General features: G+C 37.5%; 1 protein-coding gene and 1 long non-coding RNA gene across 2 annotated transcripts; both read right to left on the bottom strand.

Moving 5' to 3' along the window:
• Positions 1-1,480: 1,480 nt before the first annotated feature.
• On the bottom strand, positions 1,481-12,147 carry LOC121380571. Its single transcript, XR_005958960.1, has 3 exons — positions 11,943-12,147; positions 2,144-2,238; positions 1,481-1,530 (listed from the first exon to the last, which is right to left on the bottom strand). It is a non-coding gene; the product is annotated as an uncharacterized LOC121380571 (long non-coding RNA).
• A 1,234-nt stretch (positions 12,148-13,381) lies between these two features.
• LOC121381648 (mucin-5B-like) lies at positions 13,382-21,502 on the bottom strand. Its single transcript, XM_041510985.1, has 5 exons — positions 21,158-21,502; positions 19,639-19,953; positions 18,289-18,438; positions 15,164-15,350; positions 13,382-13,641 (listed from the first exon to the last, which is right to left on the bottom strand). The coding sequence occupies exons 1-5, from the start codon at positions 21,242-21,244 to the stop codon at positions 13,382-13,384; spliced, it is 999 nt and encodes a 332-aa protein (XP_041366919.1). The 5' UTR covers positions 21,245-21,502.
• Between the last annotated feature and the right edge of the window lie 1,002 nt (positions 21,503-22,504).

A 22,504-nucleotide genomic window follows, 5' to 3' on the forward strand; every position in this document is an offset into this window, starting at 1 on the left:
ACAATTTCATGAATCTTTAAGCTAACGTTTGTTTTGTTTAATGACACCACTAGAGAACATAGATTTATTAATAATCAGCTATTGGATATATATGTCAACTATTTAATAATTTTGACATGTAGTCTTAGTAAGAAAATCCGCTACATTTTTCCATTAGTAGCAAGGGATCTTTTATATGAAACATCCCACAGACAGGATAGTACATACCATAGCCTTTGATATACCAGTTGTGGTGCACTGGCTAGAATGAGAAATAGCTCAATGGGCCCACTGACAGGGATCGATCCGAGACCAACCACGCATCAAGTGATCACTTTACCACTGAGCTACATCCAACCCTTTCATGAATGCTACAGCAGTTAGCAACACTGTTTAGACAGAACTTGCAAACAGATGGATCCCATAACATTCAAACAGGACAGACACACAAACACATAGGTTGGTGGAAGGCAATTCATTTGGAAAGGAAGAAGGAAGGAAATGTTTTATCTAATGATGCACTCAACACATTTTATTTATGGTTATATGGCATCAGACATATGATTAAGGACCACACAGATATTGAGAGAGGAAACCCGCTGTCGCCACTTCATGGGCTACTCTTTTGAGTTAGCAACAAGGGATCTTTTATATGTACTATCCCACAGACAGGGTAGTACATACCACAGCCTTTGATATGCCAGTCATGGTGCACTGGCTGGAATGAGAAATAGCCCAATGGGCCGACCAGCGGGGATCGATTCCAGATTGACCGTGCATCGAGCAAGCGCTATATACCACTGGGCTATGTCCTGCCTCCTGGTAAGGAAGAAAGGAAAGATTGTTTTATTGAACACAGTTTAGTTAAGATTGTACGGTGTCAGATATATGATTAAGGACCACACAGATGAAAGAAAACCCACTTCCACCATGCAATAGGCTGCAATGGATCAGCAGTACAATACAATACAATACAATACAATACAAATACAATACAATACAATACAAATGCAATACAATACAATACAATCTTTGCTGCATCTACATGTATATGTGTACACTGGTTAAGGAGACAGTTTCACAGACAAGGCCTTTGTGATACCAGTTATGGAGAAATAAAGATAAAATTCATATGGGAGACACAAGGTTCAGATGAGATGGACAGATGATGACGACTTAAGATATCCCATCTGTGATAAGGATCATACAAAATCTTTTTTTTCATAAAAGCTGTGATAAGGATCATACAAAATCTTCTCTTTTTTTCATAAAAAGCTGAAATCACTTTCTGTTGTAGCCTTTACAGGAATATTCTGCCTAAAACAAGGTGAATTATATTCCACACACACACACACACACACACACTCACTCACACACTCACACACTCACTCACTCACACACTCACACACTCACTCACTCACTCACTCACTCACTCACTCACTCACTCACTCACTCACACAAACACACACACACACACAGTCAAATAATTTATTTTACATACTTTTACAATCTTCATCTTCTTCACTTATCCAGGAACCATTTTTACATTCTCTGAAAAAATAAATTATGTTAATTTACTAATTAGTATACAGGATTTTGGAATATTAATATTTTAATCAGGACATGCAGGGGCCAAATGTTTGCACTATTTAGACAGCCCAACAACCTTTAGGTTTGTCAGCCAGCATATTTTCAATTATCTTGGCCCAAGTGGGACAAAATGGTTTTAGATTTTTTCAGTGAAATTCCCAAGCTGATTGTAAATAAAACCTTGATGTTTCTCCAAATATTGCACTTCTCTGATTGATATATTGCTTTGATCAATCTTAAAGTCACAGACCCTAGTTTCAACCCGTGAAAATGAATACTAAGTTTGGTTAATCTACAAACCTGTAACACATTTGGATGAAGTTACAATGGAGTGAAACAAGAGTTTGATGTTGAAACAGGGAAAGATCCTTAAAAATAGACTAAAAACTCAACTCCATTAACGTTACTTCTTAGATGCATGTGCGCCTTTAAAAATATTAAAAACCCGACTTTCAGATAGTCTGAATATAAAAAAAAAGTAGAGAGACAATTTAAACAATGATTAATCTTAAATTTTAAAAGACAAATGCTGCCTGGAAAGACCGTACCCAGATGTTATACAGAAAGAGCTCACTTTTTAATGCAGTCGTCAATTTTTGCAGTCCCATGTTCGAACCACTGTTCACAGGTGTAACACGGACATGATCCTTCTGGTATACACTCATAATTCTATGAACAAGAACATTCTTAAATATTAACATAAAAATTACAAGGCTATATGGTATTTCAGGGCTTTGATAAACTTTTGTTAATTGAGTTGCCATAATTAAAACACAAATTTATTATTAATAATAATAATACACATGTATTTATGACAATCACAAAAAAAGAAAAGAATTGACCGCAATTAGTTTTTGGTTCATGCAAGTACGAACCGAAAAAAACCCTGATTTGTGTTTAGTTTATATTTCATAAATGTGAATGAAGGGAACCAAACATATACACTGACAGGGGAACCAATTAACTTTTCACCAACAGCTGTAGAACAATGCTTACAAATAAGTTTCAGATGTGAACTTTCCTACAAATATTACAAAATTATTATTTGAAGCAAGAATCATAAACATGATGAAATTTCTTTAAATACATGTATCATAAAGGAAACTACATATCAAACAATGTTTGACATATAGTTTATGGTTTTGATATACCAAAATATTTTATATTCACTTTGGTAACCCCTAAGCATGCTGTAACCTCACCGTGGTGCAGGGGTGTAACATTCTCTTTGAGAATGGCCAATACAGCACAAATCCCTTTGGGTTTTTTCGAGATATAATTGAAATTTTGAGTAAGAGTCAGTATCGATCTGTGATATTTGTATTTTTGCACAGTTCTTTACACTTTTTATTTAAATTTTGAATTTTTATATTGAAGTTGATCATTACTTTATTTGTTTGCATTACCATAGTTTGACACCCGGTGGCCGATGTATTTTTCATGCTGGAGTGTCGTTAAACATTCATTCACTTTGGTAAAAAAAAAGAGAGTAGAACTTATGTGTTTAAAAGGGCTCTATAAAAATTGCAAATGGTCAATTCAAACTGGAAGCCAATGTATCTATACCAGCCTACATGTTGTCTTTTTATCAAATGGTCAATTCAAACTGGAAGCCAATGTATCTATACCAGCCTACATGTTGTCTTTTTATCAAATGGTCAATTCAAACTGGAAGCCAATGTATCTATACCAGCCTACATGTTGTCTTTTTATCAAATGGTCAATTCAAACTGGAAGCCAATGTATCTATACCAGCCTACATGTTGTCTTTTTATCAAATGGTCAATTCAAACTGGAAGCCAATGTATCTATACCAGCCTACATGTTGTCTTTTTATCAAATGGTCAATTCAAACTGGAAGCCAATGTATCTATACCAGCCTACATGTTGTCTTTTTATCAAATGGTCAATTCAAACTGGAAGCCAATGTATCTATACCAGCCTACATGTTGTCTTTTTATCAAATGGTCAATTCAAACTGGAAGCCAATGTATCTATACCAGCCTACATGTTGTCTTTTTATCAAATGGTCAATTCAAACTGGAAGCCAATGTATCTATACCAGCCTACATGTTGTCTTTTTATCAAATGGTCAATTCAAACTGGAAGCCAATGTATCTATACCAGCCTACATGTTGTCTTTTTATCAAATGGTCAATTCAAACTGGAAGCCAATGTATCTATACCAGCCTACATGTTGTCTTTTTATCAAATGGTCAATTCAAACTGGAAGCCAATGTATCTATACCAGCCTACATGTTGTCTTTTTATCAAATGGTCAATTCAAACTGGAAGCCAATGTACCTATACCAGCCTACATGTTGTCTTTTTATCAAATGGTCAATTCAAACTGGAAGCCAATGTACCTATACCAGCCTACATGTTGTCTTTTTATCAAATGGTCAATTCAAACTGGAAGCCAATGTACCTATACCAGCCTACATGTTGTCTTTTTATCAAATGGTCAATTCAAACTGGAAGCCAATGTACCTATACCAGCCTACATGTTGTCTTTTTATCAAATGGTCAATTCAAACTGGAAGCCAATGTATCTATACCAGCCTACATGTTGTCTTTTTATCAAATGGTCAATTCAAACTGGAAGCCAATGTATCTATACCAGCCTACATGTTGTCTTTTTATCAAATGGTCAATTCAAACTGGAAGCCAATGTACCTATACCAGCCTACATGTTGTCTTTTTATCAAAAATTCCTCTTTGTCTTGACATCAAAAGAAAAGGAAAACTCTTTTGGAAAGAACAAAAATGTTTAATTTTTTTGTGCAAATTGTAAAAAGGTTAATTGGTCAAGAATATTGTCAACTACTGGAGTTCAAAACTTATATCTCTAAAAAAAATTGTTATCATACAAAATGGCTCTCCAACTTGTAGACAGATTAACAAAAAAAAGTAAATAATATTAATTTGGTAGGATAAACTAATCAGGAAAATATAACTCCATGAGCAGATGACATTCTTCACTATGAGTTTAAATACTAACCAATGTTTTCACAATGTGCATACAAAACCGAAGATTTTTTAAAATTTCCAAAACAGTTTTCCGTATCATTTTATGACAACACAACTGGAATTATGGACAAAAAAGACTAAAATGTTAGCTGGTATAAGTGTTTGACAAATGTTTGAGAAAGTCACTAGCCCTCATATCAACTTTGGCTTGTGTAACATAGTAATACAGTTGATAATTTTCACTAGCCCATACCAAGGGCTTGTACTGGCTTATGTATCATAGTGATACAGTTGATAATTTTTACTAGCCCAGACCAAGGCCTAGTGGATTTGTCCACCCCCGAAAAGACTTTTTTGCATACTTTTTATTTTTAGCAAAAGATCCTTGGTGGAAAAAACACCTGTTTATATGCCTCATGGCAGCACCCTGCAATTTTGATCTTTTTTAGTTATGCTTAGAAATCCGTTAACTTGTAGTTATTTATCTCAAATATAAATCAGGGTTTATAAAAATATATAAACCAGTTTTATACAAACATGATGTAATGGCGAACTGCTTGCTACATCTATGGTCAGTGTAAGCCCAGTTACACATATACACAGTATATCTAAGATAGGCAAGCCTATGTACACTGCTAGAGATAAAAATAGATAGGTAACACCAGCTGGCCTCAGACCACAATTAATTTCGCTATATGTTTCTATATAGCCTTAGTGGCTATAACATTTTTATTAATATCAGCAGGCCCGTGAAGTTTTGTATGTACCTTTGACTGCATGGGGGACACATACCCTGAAAAGGACAACCCCTGTTGTCCAGCTCTTTCTCCCAGCATATTGGTTTAAACAGACACACCCTCTAAACCAGGCCGGAGTACACCCATTTTACACAAAAAGCACTACTTTTGCATGGGCCGGAATTACCACAAACAAGTCTTCAATGTCAACAAGTTACACATGTTTACAAACTACATGCTATCCCCTGTCACTTCAGTCAAACAGTTGCCACTTCATAGCTGTCTGCCATGAAATAATCACAGTCAAACAGCAGACTACTTGCGCGGTGAAACTTCCGGATTTTGGACAACCAAATGGGAAGATAACTGTAATCTGAGGCCTATCAGTCCATTTTTTCCCCTAAAAACTGGCCCACACTAATGCATTCCAATGATATACATATTAAAGCAATGCTCGGTAAGTATCGGTATGTCACCTTTAAACTGAGAGTATACAGTGGCTGTGTTAAAACACCTACCACAGTGCCTTGCCATGGCCAATTTTAGCAATGGAAACTTGAGGGACACCAACTTCAAAGTGTAATAACTTTATCAAATTTTGGAATTTCTTCATACAATGAGCAGCTATTTTTTCTTCTACATATGTTCTATCTGCACAGTGTTGTCTTGGAAAGATTTTGAAATATTTAAAGGAAAAAAAATCAATCATTAGATTTTACTTCATTTTTAATTAAATATTAAACTTAAATTTAAATTTTTGAAAAACAAAAAAATCTAAAACTGTAAAATTTAACATTTTAGATATGATAAGTGGAGGCTTAGTAAAGATATGGCGACTGAATTCATGATACATTATTAGAAATGTGTCAGAGGGATGGTGAAAGTCACAAAATTGGGGCCATTTGCAACAAATGTTTACACACTAATTTCAGGGAAAATTAGACATGATAGGCCTCATATTCAATTTTGACCTGCTGTATTTACTTAATCTACTTCATTTACTGTATTAGACAGGTAGCCACTTTGTAAAAGGCAAAACAGTCCATATAAATGCATATTAATATGAATATGCCCTACAGATATTACTTAGGTATACACCATAATGGTTTTTTTTGTTGACAACAACTTTGAAAATGAAGATTTTGTTACAAAATGCTGATATAAATCCTACCAAGAGGTACTTGCACCATATTTTTCAGTTTCCAGTGATAACTGTTAACAAGTGTAGTCATGTGCCAGTGTCTGGGATACCTCAGTGTAGTATTTCTTGATTGGAAGGATGTTTGTAGTAATGACCACTGAATATGCATTATGGATTATTCTGCCATATGTATTACAAGCCAAATGTTAACCTTTTTGGCACATTTTCTGCAGTAAACTTGACAAGTATACCAGCATCTGATTACTGAATACAATAAATACATTCAGACAGCATAGAATATTAGCCTATTAGATTTTCTAAGGATAAAAGACCATTTTTGAAAAATGACTGAAGTGTGTAATTTACATAAATGTAGGTGAAATGTATTATTAGAGTACTTAATCTTGTTAAAAACTGTATACTATTTATTTAAAGTGTTTAATTACATTTAGTAGTGATATATTCATTATATTTAGATCTTCTGTCCAATTGCAATAATTGAGAAACTCATTAAAATTCAATATGTAAAAAAAATTAAAATCTCAATATTGACTAACAAAATCCAACTTTTTCTCTTTTTTACCAAATTATTAGCTCAAAACTGTTAAAAAATATTGCAACAACCTGTAGTAACATCAGAGGTCATTTTATGCTATTTTGGAGGATACTGAAATTTAAAAGTTGAAAATTTTAATTTTAATTTTTAATAAATTAAAAAAAAAATGTTTTTTAATTTAATAAAATATTTAGAAAATAAATAAATTAGTTTCCATATTCCTTGTGGTATGCACAATCAGTCTGTGTAATTTCACCTCTCTGGTTATAATACTTTCATCAGAATCAAGCATTTAACCGGTGTAATGTGTGAACTATATCAGGCCTCAGACCACAATTAATTTCGCTATATGTTTCTATATAGCCTTAGTGGCTATAACATTTTTATTAATATCAGCAGGCCCGTGAAGTTTTGTATGTACCTTTGCCTGCATGGGGGACACATACCCTGAAAAGGACAACCCCTGTTGTCCAGCTCTTTCTCCCAGCATATTGGTTTAAACAGACACACCCTCTAAACCAGGCCGGAGTACACCCATTTTACACCAAAAGCACTACTTTTGCATGGGCCGGAATTACTACAAACAAGTCTTCAATGTCAACAAGTTACACATGTTTACAAACTACATGCTATCCCCTGTCACTTCAGTCAAACAGTTGCCACTTCATAGCTGTCCGCCATGAAATAATCACAGTCAAACAGCAGACTACTTGCGCGGTGAAACTTCCGGATTTTGGACAACCAAATGGGAAGATAACTGTAATCTGAGGCCAGCTGGGTGCTCATCCAGAGATGGAGGTCAAGTATGCATGCTTGTGGCAGGCTGTAAGCTTATAGTGCAAGTTCATTGGTTAATCTAGTCCCATGATCTTCTATTGTTCTTGTAGCTGCTGTAGATCAAGACATTCACAACTCTCTAGTTACAGAACTTTGTTAACCACCACCACCCCGCCACACTCCAACATCAAGAGTGATGATAGAGACAGGTCATTATAATTTTTATATATTACATCAATACAATAATTAATTCACAAATTTCAATTAACAGGCAGGGTTACAATATTGAAACTAAACTGGAATATATTTTGTTTATATTATCTGATTCGTGTTGTACATCACATCCGCTGACCTTCACCCTAGCATGCCTAGCAACCAGTGAACTGGATGAAAACAAATGGTTCATTTACACTGAATCACCCATCAGTGTTAGACATTTATGTCCAGTGAGAAGCACAGCACTTCTATTTTGAATTCTGTCAGTATTCTGGTCATACTATAACTACACTTGAACATGATATGTTGCGAAATAAAAATATTTGTTTGTTAATTTTACTTAAAGTTGCCATATAAACATACACATATTCATGATATTGCACATGCGTGTGCATGTTATTGCATACATGTACTTCCGATGTTTTGTTTGAGTCGGAAGTCCCAAGTGTCTATCTGCTGCCAATCAAAACATCGAAAGTTGCTATAAGCACCAACCTCCCCCCCCCCCTCCAAAAGAAAAAAAAAAAAAAAAAAAGAAAGAAAAAAAGAAAAGAAAAAAGATAATAAAATAATAACAACAGACGTTGTGTGGGTCCGAACATATCTATAGGCCCCTTCCCAAAAGAAAGAGGCACTGAAAATTCCCAATTTCTATGTTAAAAATTCCCAATATAGGGGCCTATATACATATTTAATTATGTCTGTTCAGTGCTTCTGCCAGAAATTATTTGAAATGTTTGGGTATGGCGCTATGGAACTGAATGCAACCCCAGTCAGGGGGTATGGGAGGGGGGGGGCCTTTTTCAGAAAGAAAATGGGTTAAGTTTAGAGTTAGGGTTAAGAAAATCATACAGTCATGATAGGAGTCATTAATTCTGTCAAAAAGTTAACATTAAAAAAATAATCTGCAAAGAAATTTGGGTATGGCGCCATACCAGTTTTACTCTCTGCAGAAACCCTGCTGTTCTAATAAATTAATTTAACAGTAGTGTACTGCATCATTCAGTGGCGTGAAAAAATCTCAGATATGATTTACTAGCGCTAACTTTCCTAATCCCATCAGACATGGAACACTGGCCAAAAAACAAACAAAAAAACCTGGATAAATCCGTGAATAAATATAACCGGTTTTGGGTCAAACCAAAGTTGAAAAATTGATGCGGCGATGCAGTTTGGGGGTTTTTGGACAGAAAAGGTGGGTATATACTCTTTTTTTTTTAATGTCCTCTTCCTCTGTTTTGGTTCCTTCTCTTGTGCTGTCGGCATGTGCTTTGCATGAATGTCTATTATAAACTACCTGGGTATTTATAGATTAATGACCATTCCTCGTGGCCTAATGTTGAGTGTGATATATATGAATATCTTACAAGTATTCCTGAGGAGTACCTGTAGTAGGGAAACCATGACAAATCGCAAGTCACTCAAAGCATACAACCAGTTGTATGTGTGTTTGTATGTGTTTGTAAGTGTGTGCACACGTGTGTGTGCATGTGTATGTGCCAGTGTATGTGAGTGTGTATGTGTGTTAGTATGTGCGTGCGTGTGTGTGTGTGTATGTGCATGTGTGTGTATGTGTGTGTGTGCGTGCGCACGCGTGTGTGTATGTGTTTGTGTAAAAATATGTATATAAAAAGTTAAAATATAATTTGTGCATCTCCACCAACCTCCCCCCCACTCACTAGAGGAAGGGAACCCCAAGAGATTGTGCCCCCTACACAGACACACTCCAGATATCATTCCTACGGGCATGTACTGCTATATTACGGAACCCACAATTCCGACGTTATCATCGTCACAGTTGAAGTAATGCCATTACAAAAGTTAAAGGATGCCCCCACATCATCCCAGGGTTACAGTGGATGAGAAAACTAGATATAGTATTGTCTTTTTTGTAAACTGTCAGTTTTTATGAGGATCTTCGTTTTAATTTGTTCCAACATGCTCAGTTATGTTGTAAATTTTGTTTATGTTTTTACCTAATTTAGAGAAGTTATGTATTTTAATGTCAGAGCCTAACCTTGCATTTGTAACAGACAAAACCTGTTTTTTACATTATACAACATCGTAGAGACACAATAGTACTATTATTTTAATTGTACATACTTCTATTATTTAACTATACTGTCTTTCAAAATCCCATAAGGAATGGCTTATGTACTTTTATGTTTGTTTTATTTAGTAAATATGTGATGTACATAAGGTGAGACGTTAATAAAGTACCTGTTAATAAAGTATCTGTTTGTCTATATTGTGACAGCACACTGCACCTGTATGGCTGGGTTAAGTTAATACCAACAACTTTAAGTTATATATTTACTACATTACAATAAGCATGAAATTTAAGAACCATATTTTAACCGGTGCTGTATTAATTTTTTTTTTTTTTAATCCCACTGCCCCCTTTCCTTTCTCTCCTTTGAATTCCATCTCATTTCTTCCCGATCTGGCAACTCTTTCTATCTTTCGACTTCTTTCGCTGTCCACCTCCACATCCCAGTCCTTGTCTCTCTAACCGCAACAGGTGCTTGTCTCTTGTGGCTATCCATTCCACACACCTGCCATTCCCCATCAGGGGAGTGTTCAGTAGTTACTTCTGGCATTGTTAAGAGGCACTTGTAACCACCTACTATGCACCCCTACTACCGGCGGTCGTTAGTTAGTGCCGTGGGTCAGACCAGCTTTATTAGCAGTAGAGGACAAGGATGCCAGGTGGAGGAAGTTGAGACAGGTAGGCGATGGTGTTGACAGCTCAGAAGACAGAGTCGGAGAAAACTGACAGAAAGGGTCGAAACAGATTGAAATCGTGGGAGAAATTGGAAAGTTTTTTATATTTAGATAATGAGAATGATAGGCAGAGGGTGATAGATGAGAAAGATGAATTAATGTGTGAGCCAGCTTTGACGGGATTTGAACCACTGTCGTCAACTTGATTGTCCAGCAGCTAATCCACTAGACCATGGAGCTCACTTTCTGTATTAATATGCTGACAATTATACACCTATGGCTTTTATATTGTTCTGAAAATTATCAATGTTTTGCAAATGCTTAGGTAGACTAAATAAAACTATTGGGATACTTTCCAAGCGTACGTTTGTATTCAGCTGTCAATAAACTGATTAGTATTTTACATAATCACCTCAATGCATTAAAAAAAAGAACAAAAAAAACAGAAAGAAAAGAAAATGCACCAATTCAAAACCACATTTTATTTTTAAAAATATATAATCACATTTTATTTACAAATGTCTGTTTGTTTTAATTACACTCCTACATCCTCACTGATATGAATTGTTGACTACAGAGGTAGGTAAATTTGGATCGTTGCACCCATGGTTTCCCCCCTGTCCTTTTGCAAGCATTTGCCCAGACGTTTTTTAACCTCGTCTACGGGAAATATTAAAACTTTTAACTTGCTGTCCATCATCATAATATGATGTGTATTGCCAATACAAAGGCTGCTCAGGTTTTTGGCATTTTCGATTTGCACAGACAGAAGTCCCGTAATTAACGTTATTCTTCTAGTGTAACTCCCATACAAATAACGGTTTGTTTTCACCCAGTCCCGTAGTCATCATGGTAACTGCGGCCTGCCACCAGGCGGTTTGTCGGGATGCATGCACAACTCGAATCGGAGAATACATGTAATGCAGTTGGTATGATTCAGCAGACTAGTTAATTGGGCATCTTTTGCCCCAAGTGGTCTGTATAAGATAACATAGATATTAATTCTATGGATAAAATATGTAACAGCTTAAACATAGATATTTCAAAACTAGTAATGCACATAAAGCTCCCGCCAAATGGGCAGTAATTACAATGTACATGGATGCAGCTGAATGTGTTTACAATGCATCCTCAGTTATCAGCATTACTACTCGTACACTATACTGCTCAACAAGGAGTCGGTGAATTATCTGGTGTCATCAAGGACAATATACCACCCCTAGGATCTGTCTCTTTTTAAGTATATACTCACCTGTTTTTCGACCAGTCCATCCTTACAGTAACAGACCCGTTCATACTTTTTGTCATCCTCGGCACATGTAGTGTTAACCTGTAAAGGACCTGGACACTTCACCTTGCACGTGCTGGGTCTTCCGAAGAACTTCTGCTGGTTCGTACCGCAGATTATATCTTCACACTCGGATGAGACACACAACAAAATACCCGCCTGACAAGTGCTGGTCAACAAAGAAAGAAATGTGTTTTTTGGGTTGTCTTTTTTTAATACCGTATTTTTCGGCATATAAGCCACTACTTTTTTACTGTGAATTGCAAGGTGCGGTTTATGTAAGAACAAAGGTTGGAACTTGGTCTAAAAACAAGGGGTGCGGTTTATACACCAGTGCGTGTAATAAGCCGGAAAATACGGTACATGTATTTCAAAATTTAGAGACAGTATCTCGAAATTTCAAGATAGTATCTCTATTGTTTTTGTTTTTTTGCTTGACCCTAATGCTGTTCGGTATCAATTAACACATCAAATAAGGCTATTAAAAACACCAGCTATTATTATACACTGACTTACATGGTGTGTATATTTTTTAATATACTCACTGAAAGAAATAAGGGATCTCACCAACACTAATGGGCAAAGAGTGACTGCGACCAAAGTCCTCACCCATAGTACCAAATGTTGTGGTATGTGCTATCCTGTCTCTGGGATGGTCCATATAAAAGATCCCTTGCTACTAATGGAAAAATGTAGTGGATTTCCGCTCTAAGACTATATGTCAAAATGGCCAAATGTTTGACATCTAATAGCTGATGATTAATTTATCAATGTGCTCTAGTGGTATTGTTAAACAAAACAAACATTTCTCTTTTTTATATCCATAATATCATGATGTCAACCATGTTACTGACAGTCAGTTCCATATTACTGATATTCAGTCCACATTACATCTTTGCATTTTATACAGACATTACGATGATGTCAGGTAATTAAATTTGGTCTCAATTATCAAGTGTTTCCCTATTTCTTTCATTCAGTATAATAATAATTTTGAAAACCGACTTTGAGAAGTAGCAGTAAAATGTTGATTGGTCAAAGTAATTACTGTTAAAAATAAATTACATCATCACAGAATAAATACAAAAATAAATTTGGACCATGCAGTCTCACTTTCCTTGTTATGGGGTGGTCAACTAAATTAATGAATACATGTATATGAATTATTAGATTTGTTTTGTTTTCTTATGCAATTAACCAGTATATGTGTTTATAAAGCTATTTAATTATTCAATAAAATTTGTACTGGTTTAATGCTAAAAGGTTCTGTGCAGTAGAATAATATGCAAATAATTGATTTATGCTATAAACCAATATGCTATTAAGTGGATTCAAATGTATATCAAAACACCCTAATTATATTAAACTAACAGGTGCAATACACACATCTCCTGCCCTATTGCTCACCAGTTCTGACAATCCACAATCAGACTGTGGCCGGATTTGATTAGCTTTGTCCCCAGCCAACATGGACACTCTGAACGTCCAACACAAGTGACCACCCCGTCTTCCTCCAGCATGAACTGGTCAACCGGACATCCACAGCCCTGGAAGCAAGTGGTTGTGTCACAGGTGGTGGAGTTCTTTAGATACAGGTCACTGCATGACCTCTCACAGTCTCGCCGACAGCTCTTGAATTCAAACCCCTCCCTGCATGTTGGCTCTGTTAAAACAAACACATATTATATAGCAATCACACAAATAGATAATGAATTAAAACCCCTCGCTGCTTGTTGGCTCTGTTAAAACAAACACATTATATAGCAATCATACAAATAGATCATGAATTCAAACCCCTACCTGCTTGTTGGCTCTGTTAAAACAAACACATATTATATAGCAATCACACAAATAGATCATGAATTCAGACCCCTACCTGCTTGTTGGCTCTGTTAAAACAAACACATATTATATAGCAATCACACAAATAGATAATGAATTAAAACCCCTCGCTGCTTGTTGGCTCTGTTAAAACAAACACATTATATAGCAATCATACAAATAGATCATGAATTCAAACCCCTACCTGCTTGTTGGCTCTGTTAAAACAAACACATATTATATAGCAATCACACAAATAGATCATGAATTCAAACCCCTACCTGCTTGTTGGCTCTGTTAAAACAAACACATATTATATAGCAATCACACAAATAGATCATGAATTCAGACCCCTACCTGCTTGTTGGCTCTGTTGAAACAAACACATATTATATAGCAATCACACAAATAGATCATGAATTCAGACCCCTACCTGCTTGTTGGCTCTGTTGAAACAAACACATATTATATAGCAATCACACAAATAGATCTTGAATTCAAACCCCTCCCTGCATGTTGGCTCTGTTAAAACAAACACATATTATATAGCAATCACACAAATAACTCTTGAATTCAAACCCCTCGCTGCTTGTAGGTTCAGTATAAAAACAAAAACAAATATTATATAGCAATCACACAAATAACTCTTGAATCAAATCCTTCACTGCATGTCGGTTCTGTATAATAAAAACAAATCACATATTATGTAGCAATCATACAAATAACTCTTGATTTCAAATAGCTCATGGCAGTGCATGATGCTGAAGATAGGTGGATCTAAGTTGAAAGATCAATAAGGAATCGTCCTTTAATGTATTATTGTAATAAAGAAGGGTCACTCACTGCAGTCCATGATTCTGAGGATGGGTGGTATTACTGTAATAAAGAAGCATCACTCACTACAGTCCATGATTCTGAGGATGTGTGGTATTACTGTAATAAAGAAGCATCACTCACTACAGTCCATGATTCTGAGGATGGATGGTATTACTGTAATAAAGAAGCATCACTCACTACAGTCCATGATTCTGAGGATGTGTGGTATTACTGTAACAAGGAAGTGTCACTCACTGCAGTCCATGATTCTGAGGATGAGTGGTATTATTGTAATAAAAAAGTGTCACCCACTAGAGTTCACTCACTACAGTCCATGATTCTTAGAATGTGTGGTATTGTAATAAAGAAGTGCCACTCGCTGCAGTCCATGATTCTGAGAATGGGTGGTATTATTGTAATAAAGAAGCATGACTCACTGCAGTCCATGATTCTGAGGATGTGTGGTATTGTAATAAGTAATTGTCACTCACTGCAGTCCATGTTTCTGAGCATGGGTGGTATTATCATAATAAAGAAGCGTGACTCACTGCAGTCCATGATGCTGAGTATGGGCGGCGAGTCGAGACTGAGGTTACACTCAAGCTGCAGCTCCATGAGCACGGCACACAGCTGGCTGTCGGTCTGGGACTGCTTGCAGCCCTCCACCAGCTGCTGCTGCTTCGACTGGTCCAGGTGTGGGCAGTTCGCCATCAGAACATCTTTCACCTTCACACACTGCAACGCAACATAGTGCTGGTCTTTATACAGAGAATAACTAGTTCATGACGTACGATATAGGCTTTATCATGTGAAGGTAACAATGGGAATTTCCCATTCGGCCTGAACAGGATAAAGTCAATATCCTACATCATTAACAAGTTATTCTTTTTATCCTACAGTCCATAAACATTAAGGGAAAAAGTTATTATTTCTGTTATTTCAGCTACATTGTATGATGACCTATAGGTCAAATGAAATATTTTGTAATGTTGCTATGCATGTGACGTCACATGAGTAATGTCAATAGTCATAATTTGCTAGTATACAATCGGCCAACAGAAACTTATTTTTGTGCTTATTTCCAATTAAGGTTCAAGCACCCTGTCTTGGGCACACATCTTAGTTATGTCCAGGACAAAGGGTTAGTTGTTAGTGGTTAATGAGAGAAGTCGGTGTAGTGGCCTTACCCATCGAGTCGTTAAACTCGCTCTGAGTGGGAGCTTGTTCTGAGATGTAAACCCAGTACCTACCAGCCTTATGTCTGATAGCTTAACCACCGAGGCTGGTTTGGGAAAATACTATCTACAGAGGTAAAAATCAAAATTAAGTCTTAATTTATATAAGGTGATGAAATATACTCTTCAAAAGAAGAAACGCAAAACCACATTGTCGTAACATTTGGAGAATTGATTTAATTATTGAATGGTGAGTCCGATAATTACCAAATGTTGCAGGATTGTTCACAATTCACTCTAGTCCATTGTGAGTAAGTGATAGGACACACCACCAAGGTCAAGGTCATCTGGAGTCAATACCGGGTGTGGCCTCCGCGTGTGTTGACAACTGCCTGGCACCGCCTGCCCATTGAAGCAACCAGAGTACGGATGACGTCCCGGGGGATGGTGGCCCACTCGGCCTGCAAGGCTGCTGCCAGCTCGGGCAGGGTCTGGGGCTGTGGTTGTCGCTGTCGGAGGCGTCGGTCCAACTCGTCCCATAGATGCTCAATTGGGTTCAAATCCGGTGATATCGATGGCCAAGGAAGGACATTAATGTTGTTGTTCTGTAGGAAAGCTGTTGTGAGACGTGCTGTGTGAGGCCTGGCATTGTCATGTTGGAACACTGCGTTGGCGTTGGCCATAACTGGAACGATGTGTGGCCGGAGGATCTGGTCAATGTAGCCCTGTGCATTCAGGTTGCCCTGCACGTGGACCAGGTCAGTTCTGCCAGTGTGTGAGATGGCTGCCCACACCATGACACTACCCCCGCCGAATCTGTCCACTTCCTGCACGCAGTTTGCCGCATAACGTTCACCACGACGCCTATACACGCGACATCTTCCATCATGACGTTGGAGCAGAAATCGGGACTCGTCACTGAACCACACCTGTCTCCATCGCAGTTGAGGCCATTGTCGATGAATCTGGCACCACTGCAGTCGGAGTTGACGGTGTTGTGGTGTTAAGATGACACCTCGAACTGGACGTCTGGCACGAATTCCTACCTCACGTAGGCGGTTCCGTACGGTCTGGTCGGATATCCTGCACAAACCTGGTATTGCTGCGGCTGTGGAGGTGGCAGTAGTCAATCGTTCCCGAAGGTGGCGTACCCGGATGTAGCGGTCCTGCCCGGGGGTAGTGACCCGTGGTCGACCGGATCTAGGGAGGTCACGTGTTGATCCATGTTGCTGGTAACGGTCCCACAGTCTGGAGATGGTGCTTGGGGACACATGGAATGCCCTGGCAACGGCCGTTCTGGATTCGCCTGCGTCTAGTCGGCCGATGGCATTGTTTCTCTGCGGTTCACTGAGACGTGGCATGTCCTGGATTGTCAACTGTCGGCCAGATACAGAGGCCAGGCAAGCGAACACCCTGCACTTTTATACTGTCGGTGTTCATGTTGCACGTGCAGACAACGCACGTGCAGTGGTGACATGGTTTGCACGTGGCTGCGTTTTTGCGAATATTCACATTTTGAAACTTTATTTTACAGTAGCTGCGTTTTATCGAATGTAACCGTGGGAATGTGTTTGGGACATGCAATGACCTTATATTCACAAAGCATGAACCGGTAGGAAACATAAAATCGGAGTTATAACCCATTTGTACCCTTTTGCGTTTCTTTTTTTGAAGAGTATATTTACCTATGTAAAGTACTTTCAAAGACCTGCCTTGATGGTGTAATGGTTAAGCTGGTATGTAGTGGGTTCACATCCCGGTATCGGCTCTCAGTTATACACAAAAGTTTATCTCAATATCTTGTGGTATTACGACAAATACAGACAGACAGACAGACAGATTAACAGCAGGAATCAAATTTTTATTTTTGGGGAGCACAGCAAGTGGTGCCTTCTATTTAATAACAGAAATTAGGGTAATATTTAGCAAGTAAGAGAGGCAACAAGGCAAATGTTTCCTTCAAACGAAGGGCATGAAGGCATCTTACTTAAGTTTTTTCCGACAAAAATTAATTGGATGCCTTTTATCAAGTTACCAAAACGTTTGTTTTGTTTAACAACACCACTAGAGCACATTGATTTATTAATTATCAGCTATTGGATGTCAAACATTTTGTAATTCTGACATATGGTCTTAGAGAGGAAACCCGCTACATTTTGTTCATTAGTAGCAAGGCACATACCACAGCCTTTGATATACCAATCGTGGCGCACTGGTTGGAATGAGAAATAGCCCAATGGGCCCACCGGTGGGGATCAATCCTAGACTGACTGTGCAAGTGCTTTACCACAGGGCTATGTCCTGTCCTTCAAGTTACCAATGCTAATTTTACCATTTCTTACATGCAGTGTGTGAGAATGGCATGGTGGCAAACCAGAGAGAGCACCAAAGTTGGGGGGGTTTTGCCACTGATGGTCCAATGTTTGGTACACACTGACAAGTAAGCAGGGTAACCATGGCATTTACTGTCATTACTGTGGTAAAATTCAAACCCTTACCTTCGGATTATCTTCAACATCTATATTTGCTTTTCCACATTGTCCTTCGGAATTTATCTGTAGAAACTCATTTTCACTTGCCATCCCTCCACTTTCCATTATGAAGTCATTTTCCTGGTGGTGATCAAAGTTACCACAGAGACCAGTAACCTTTAAATACAGTAACCATTAAAAGTTAGTTGGTTTTTGTTTAACGACACCACTGGAGCACACTGATAAATTAATCATCAGCTATTGGAAGGAAATGTTTTATTTAACGACATACTCAACACATTTTAATTACGGTTATATGGCATCAGAGATCATCAGCTATTGGATGTCAAACACTTGGTAATTCTGACTTGTAGTGATCAAAGCAAACCCGCTACATTTTTCCATATGCACTTTCCCATAGACGGGAAAATACATACCATTGCCTTTGACCAGTTGTAGTGTAACCATTAAAAGAGAAGTTCAGTCAAACAAACAGTCATTTCTATAAAGAAGCAATGAGTAGCATATATAGGAGACCAAGCACTCATAGTCATTTCTATAAAGAAGCAATGAGTAGCATATATAGGAGACCAAGCACTCATAGTCATTGCTATAAAGAAGCAATGAGTAGCATATATAGGAGACCAGGCACTCAGTCATTTCTATAAAGAAGCAATGAGTAGCATATATAGGAGACCAAGCACTCATAGTCATTTCTATAAAGAAGCAACGAGTAGCATATATAGGAGACCAAGCACTCATAGTCATTTGCTACATAGGTTTTTGGGTGCTTTACATAAACTAAATATGAAAGAATGGAAAGCAGTCAAACATACCATATTTGTCCTACATGCATGTAACTACATATCTTGACATTGTTTAAACACCTGTGTTTAAGAAAAACAGGCTTTGTAAATTCATGCTTTTAAGATGTTACCGTACTATTCTACAAACAGTTTTAATCCTCATTAAGAATACAGCTGACTTCAAAGACTAATTTTGCTGCATTCTTATGTGGCCAATTAACACTGGTTTGACTATGTAGTTAACTAACAGTGTATAAAGGGCCAACAACAAGAAGTTCATAGAACCCACGCATGCTATCAATCCCGATTGGGCTGCTGCTGCTCTCTTGCACTTGCCAGCATGGGCAGTCCCCCTCCTCCCACCCACCCCAAACCCTTTTCCTGTCATGGACAGAGGAGCCTGCCCAAGCGGACACCTGCACCCATGACAGGCATGTACTACAACAGCTTGTTCTGAATGTGCACATTAAACCCTATGACCTGGTTCATAGGATAATGCCCTTCTAAGTGGACTGTATTAAGCTTGAATACTGCCAGAGTGCATACGTATGCTGTATGTTTCTATACTTACATTACCAGACATTGTTTGGACATCGGCTTCAATCACCACTGATCCCATGGGACTCATCAAGATCTGCATGTAAGAGGTGCGGAAAACGTCCCAGTTGTCAGTGATTTCATTGATGTAGATATCAGCTTCTTCCAACACGTAGGGCAGCTTCTTGACAACCGCGTTAAGTTCAAAGATGAGGCGGTTTGTCTGAGCCACTTTCTTTATCCCGTAGATATTGCCCTTGTTTTCAACCTCCACGCCTACAATTGTTGTTACTGAATTTACTGTTGACGATAAGATGCTTATTTTAAGTGCTCTATTATTCTTTGAAAACTGAAAAAAAATAAAAAAAATTGAATGAATGTACTGCACATGTCATTACTAAGAAATTGAAAGTGAATTTAATTAATATATAACATAATAAATTAGTGTAAAAGGTTAATTTATCAACTCCTGCTTTTATGTTTAGTTTTCTCCTGACGATGTCAACATTTAGTTGACGAAACGTTGAGATTTTAAATGAGTGGTTTTAAACAGACATATTACTTTTATTAAATTTATCAATTAGAAAGCTACAGCCATTATTTCATTGGATTTAACATTGATAAAAAAAAAAAAAAAAAAAAAAAAAAAAAAAAATTAAATAAAATTAAATAAGATATAATGGCTACACTTTTAGAACAAATAGCTAATATTTTTCAATCCAGCTTAAAAACAGATGATTGAATATAGTGGTTTATTATTAATGATTATAAAAAGGGTAGTGATTAAATTAAGGTACCGGTAATTAAAGAGAGAGGGAAGCATTCAAGGGCCTGCACGTTTGTAACATTTTAAAGTCCAGACTCTGGACGTTAGCCAAGTCTCCAAATTTTAACTAGATATTTTAATGTATAGCTGACATTTTATTGTTAAAGCCTTGAATATAGACATTAAAGATTTATAAGCATGCACAGACCAGTAATAGTTTAACAAGTTAAAAATCTTAGATATATTTGGTATAACAAAAACAATAACTGTGTACACACTTGCACAGTATTTCTATTCAGGTATATCTGCTCACAAGAAATGAAGTTTGTTTTGTTTAACAACATCACTAGAGCACATTGATTTATTAATCATCGGCAAATGGATGTTAAACATTTGGTAATTTCGACATATAGTCTTAGAGATGAAACCCACTACATTTTTCCATTAGTAGCAAGAGATCTTTTATATACACCATCCCACAGACAGGATAACACATACCACTGCCTTTGATATATCAGTCATGGTGCACTGGTTAAAAACAATAAACAGCCCAATGGGCCCACCGACGGGGATCGATCTCAAAATGACCGTGTATCAAGGGAGTACTTTACCACTGGGCTACGTCACACCCAAAACAAATTCAAAATGAAAATTAACAGAGTTGATATGATGATGACAATGATGATGATGATGATGATGATGGTGATGGTGGTGATGATGATGACAATGATGATGATGATGATGATGATGATGGTGATGATGATATAAAAGAAAATTGGTTGCTTACATTTAGGAGTGTAAATTTGCACTCGCCAGTTGTGGATCCCAGGCGTACAATATTGGAATCAAATGTCCTAATGTAACCACTAGCCATCAGTGAGCATTTGCCTCGGCACTGTTCCGGAGCGGTGCATTTCAGTTCTCCATATTCATTGCAAGTACTACAAAGAACAAAACAAATAGGTAGAGAATATTCAATATGGTTCTATTTCGCAACAAGCTTAAATGACATGAGTAAAATATTTTTTATTTGTAGTGAACTTTAGCAAAGAGATAACTTTTTGAAGTGTGTGTCTAATTTTCATACAATTCATAGACTAGTGCAGTCAATGACAGTATAACTGATATGACATGGTAGTTAATAAGCAGTGGTGTAGCGTGAGTGGGACCACTGGGGCGGTTGCCCTGGGCACAAAATTCTGGACTGGTGGAAGGGACTCGGGGAGTGCTAATGGTCCACTGGTTAGGGAGTGCAATACTTGCCTTGCCCTGGGTGCTGGCAACCCACGCTATGCCACTGTTAATAAGCATGACAGCTGGAGCTGGTTGTTCAAACATCAGGGTAACCAGCGATTAACAGAAGGTTTTAAAAAAAGAGGATGAATCAATACAAATAATAATTGTAGACATAATGTTAAAATTTTATTTGAACCAAGCAGCAAGGTATCCCAAAATAATCAAATCTAAAGTTTATTTAGTATTTGTGCAAAAAGAATTAAAAGGAAAATATTTGTCTAACCCAGGGTTAATTCAACTATGCTTTGAACAAGGCGATCAGTGGAAAAAAAAGCTTCAGTCACATGACTGAAACAAGCAGCAGAGGACTCAATGGAAGATTTTAGCCATCCCATTGGCTGTTGGGATGTTCAGACCAGATTACTTACATAGGGGGAATATGCATTTGTTTGAGGTCCGGTTAAGTAGGGACCGTTCAAATATTACGTAACGCTATTTTTGTCAAAATTAGACACCCACCCACTTGTAACTCCCCGTAACGCTAGACCATACACCCCCCAAAATATTACGTAACGCTCGGAGATAATCCCCCCCCCCCCCCCAACACAGACAAAGCAACGTGGCAATGTTTATTTATACCCATGTGTATTACGATGACGTCATTAAAGTGACGTTTTGCTGTACAATGGAAAAAAACCCCGCTGGTTTTCACTTGTGCCATTTTAATTGATCACCATCATGGTTGACAAAGAAAAATTATACCAGACCCTAACTGAAGGGTACGAACGAGCTTACACAGAGTTGTCCAAAAAGACGGTTCAACTTGGCATGGCACGTTTAAGAGAAAACATAATTGTGTTACGCAACGCTGTTCAATACAACCCCCACCCTTTGTAAC

The sequence above is a fragment of the Gigantopelta aegis genome, chromosome 9 (genome assembly GCF_016097555.1).
Source record: "Gigantopelta aegis isolate Gae_Host chromosome 9, Gae_host_genome, whole genome shotgun sequence".
Lineage (NCBI taxonomy): Eukaryota > Metazoa > Mollusca > Gastropoda > Neomphalida > Peltospiridae > Gigantopelta > Gigantopelta aegis.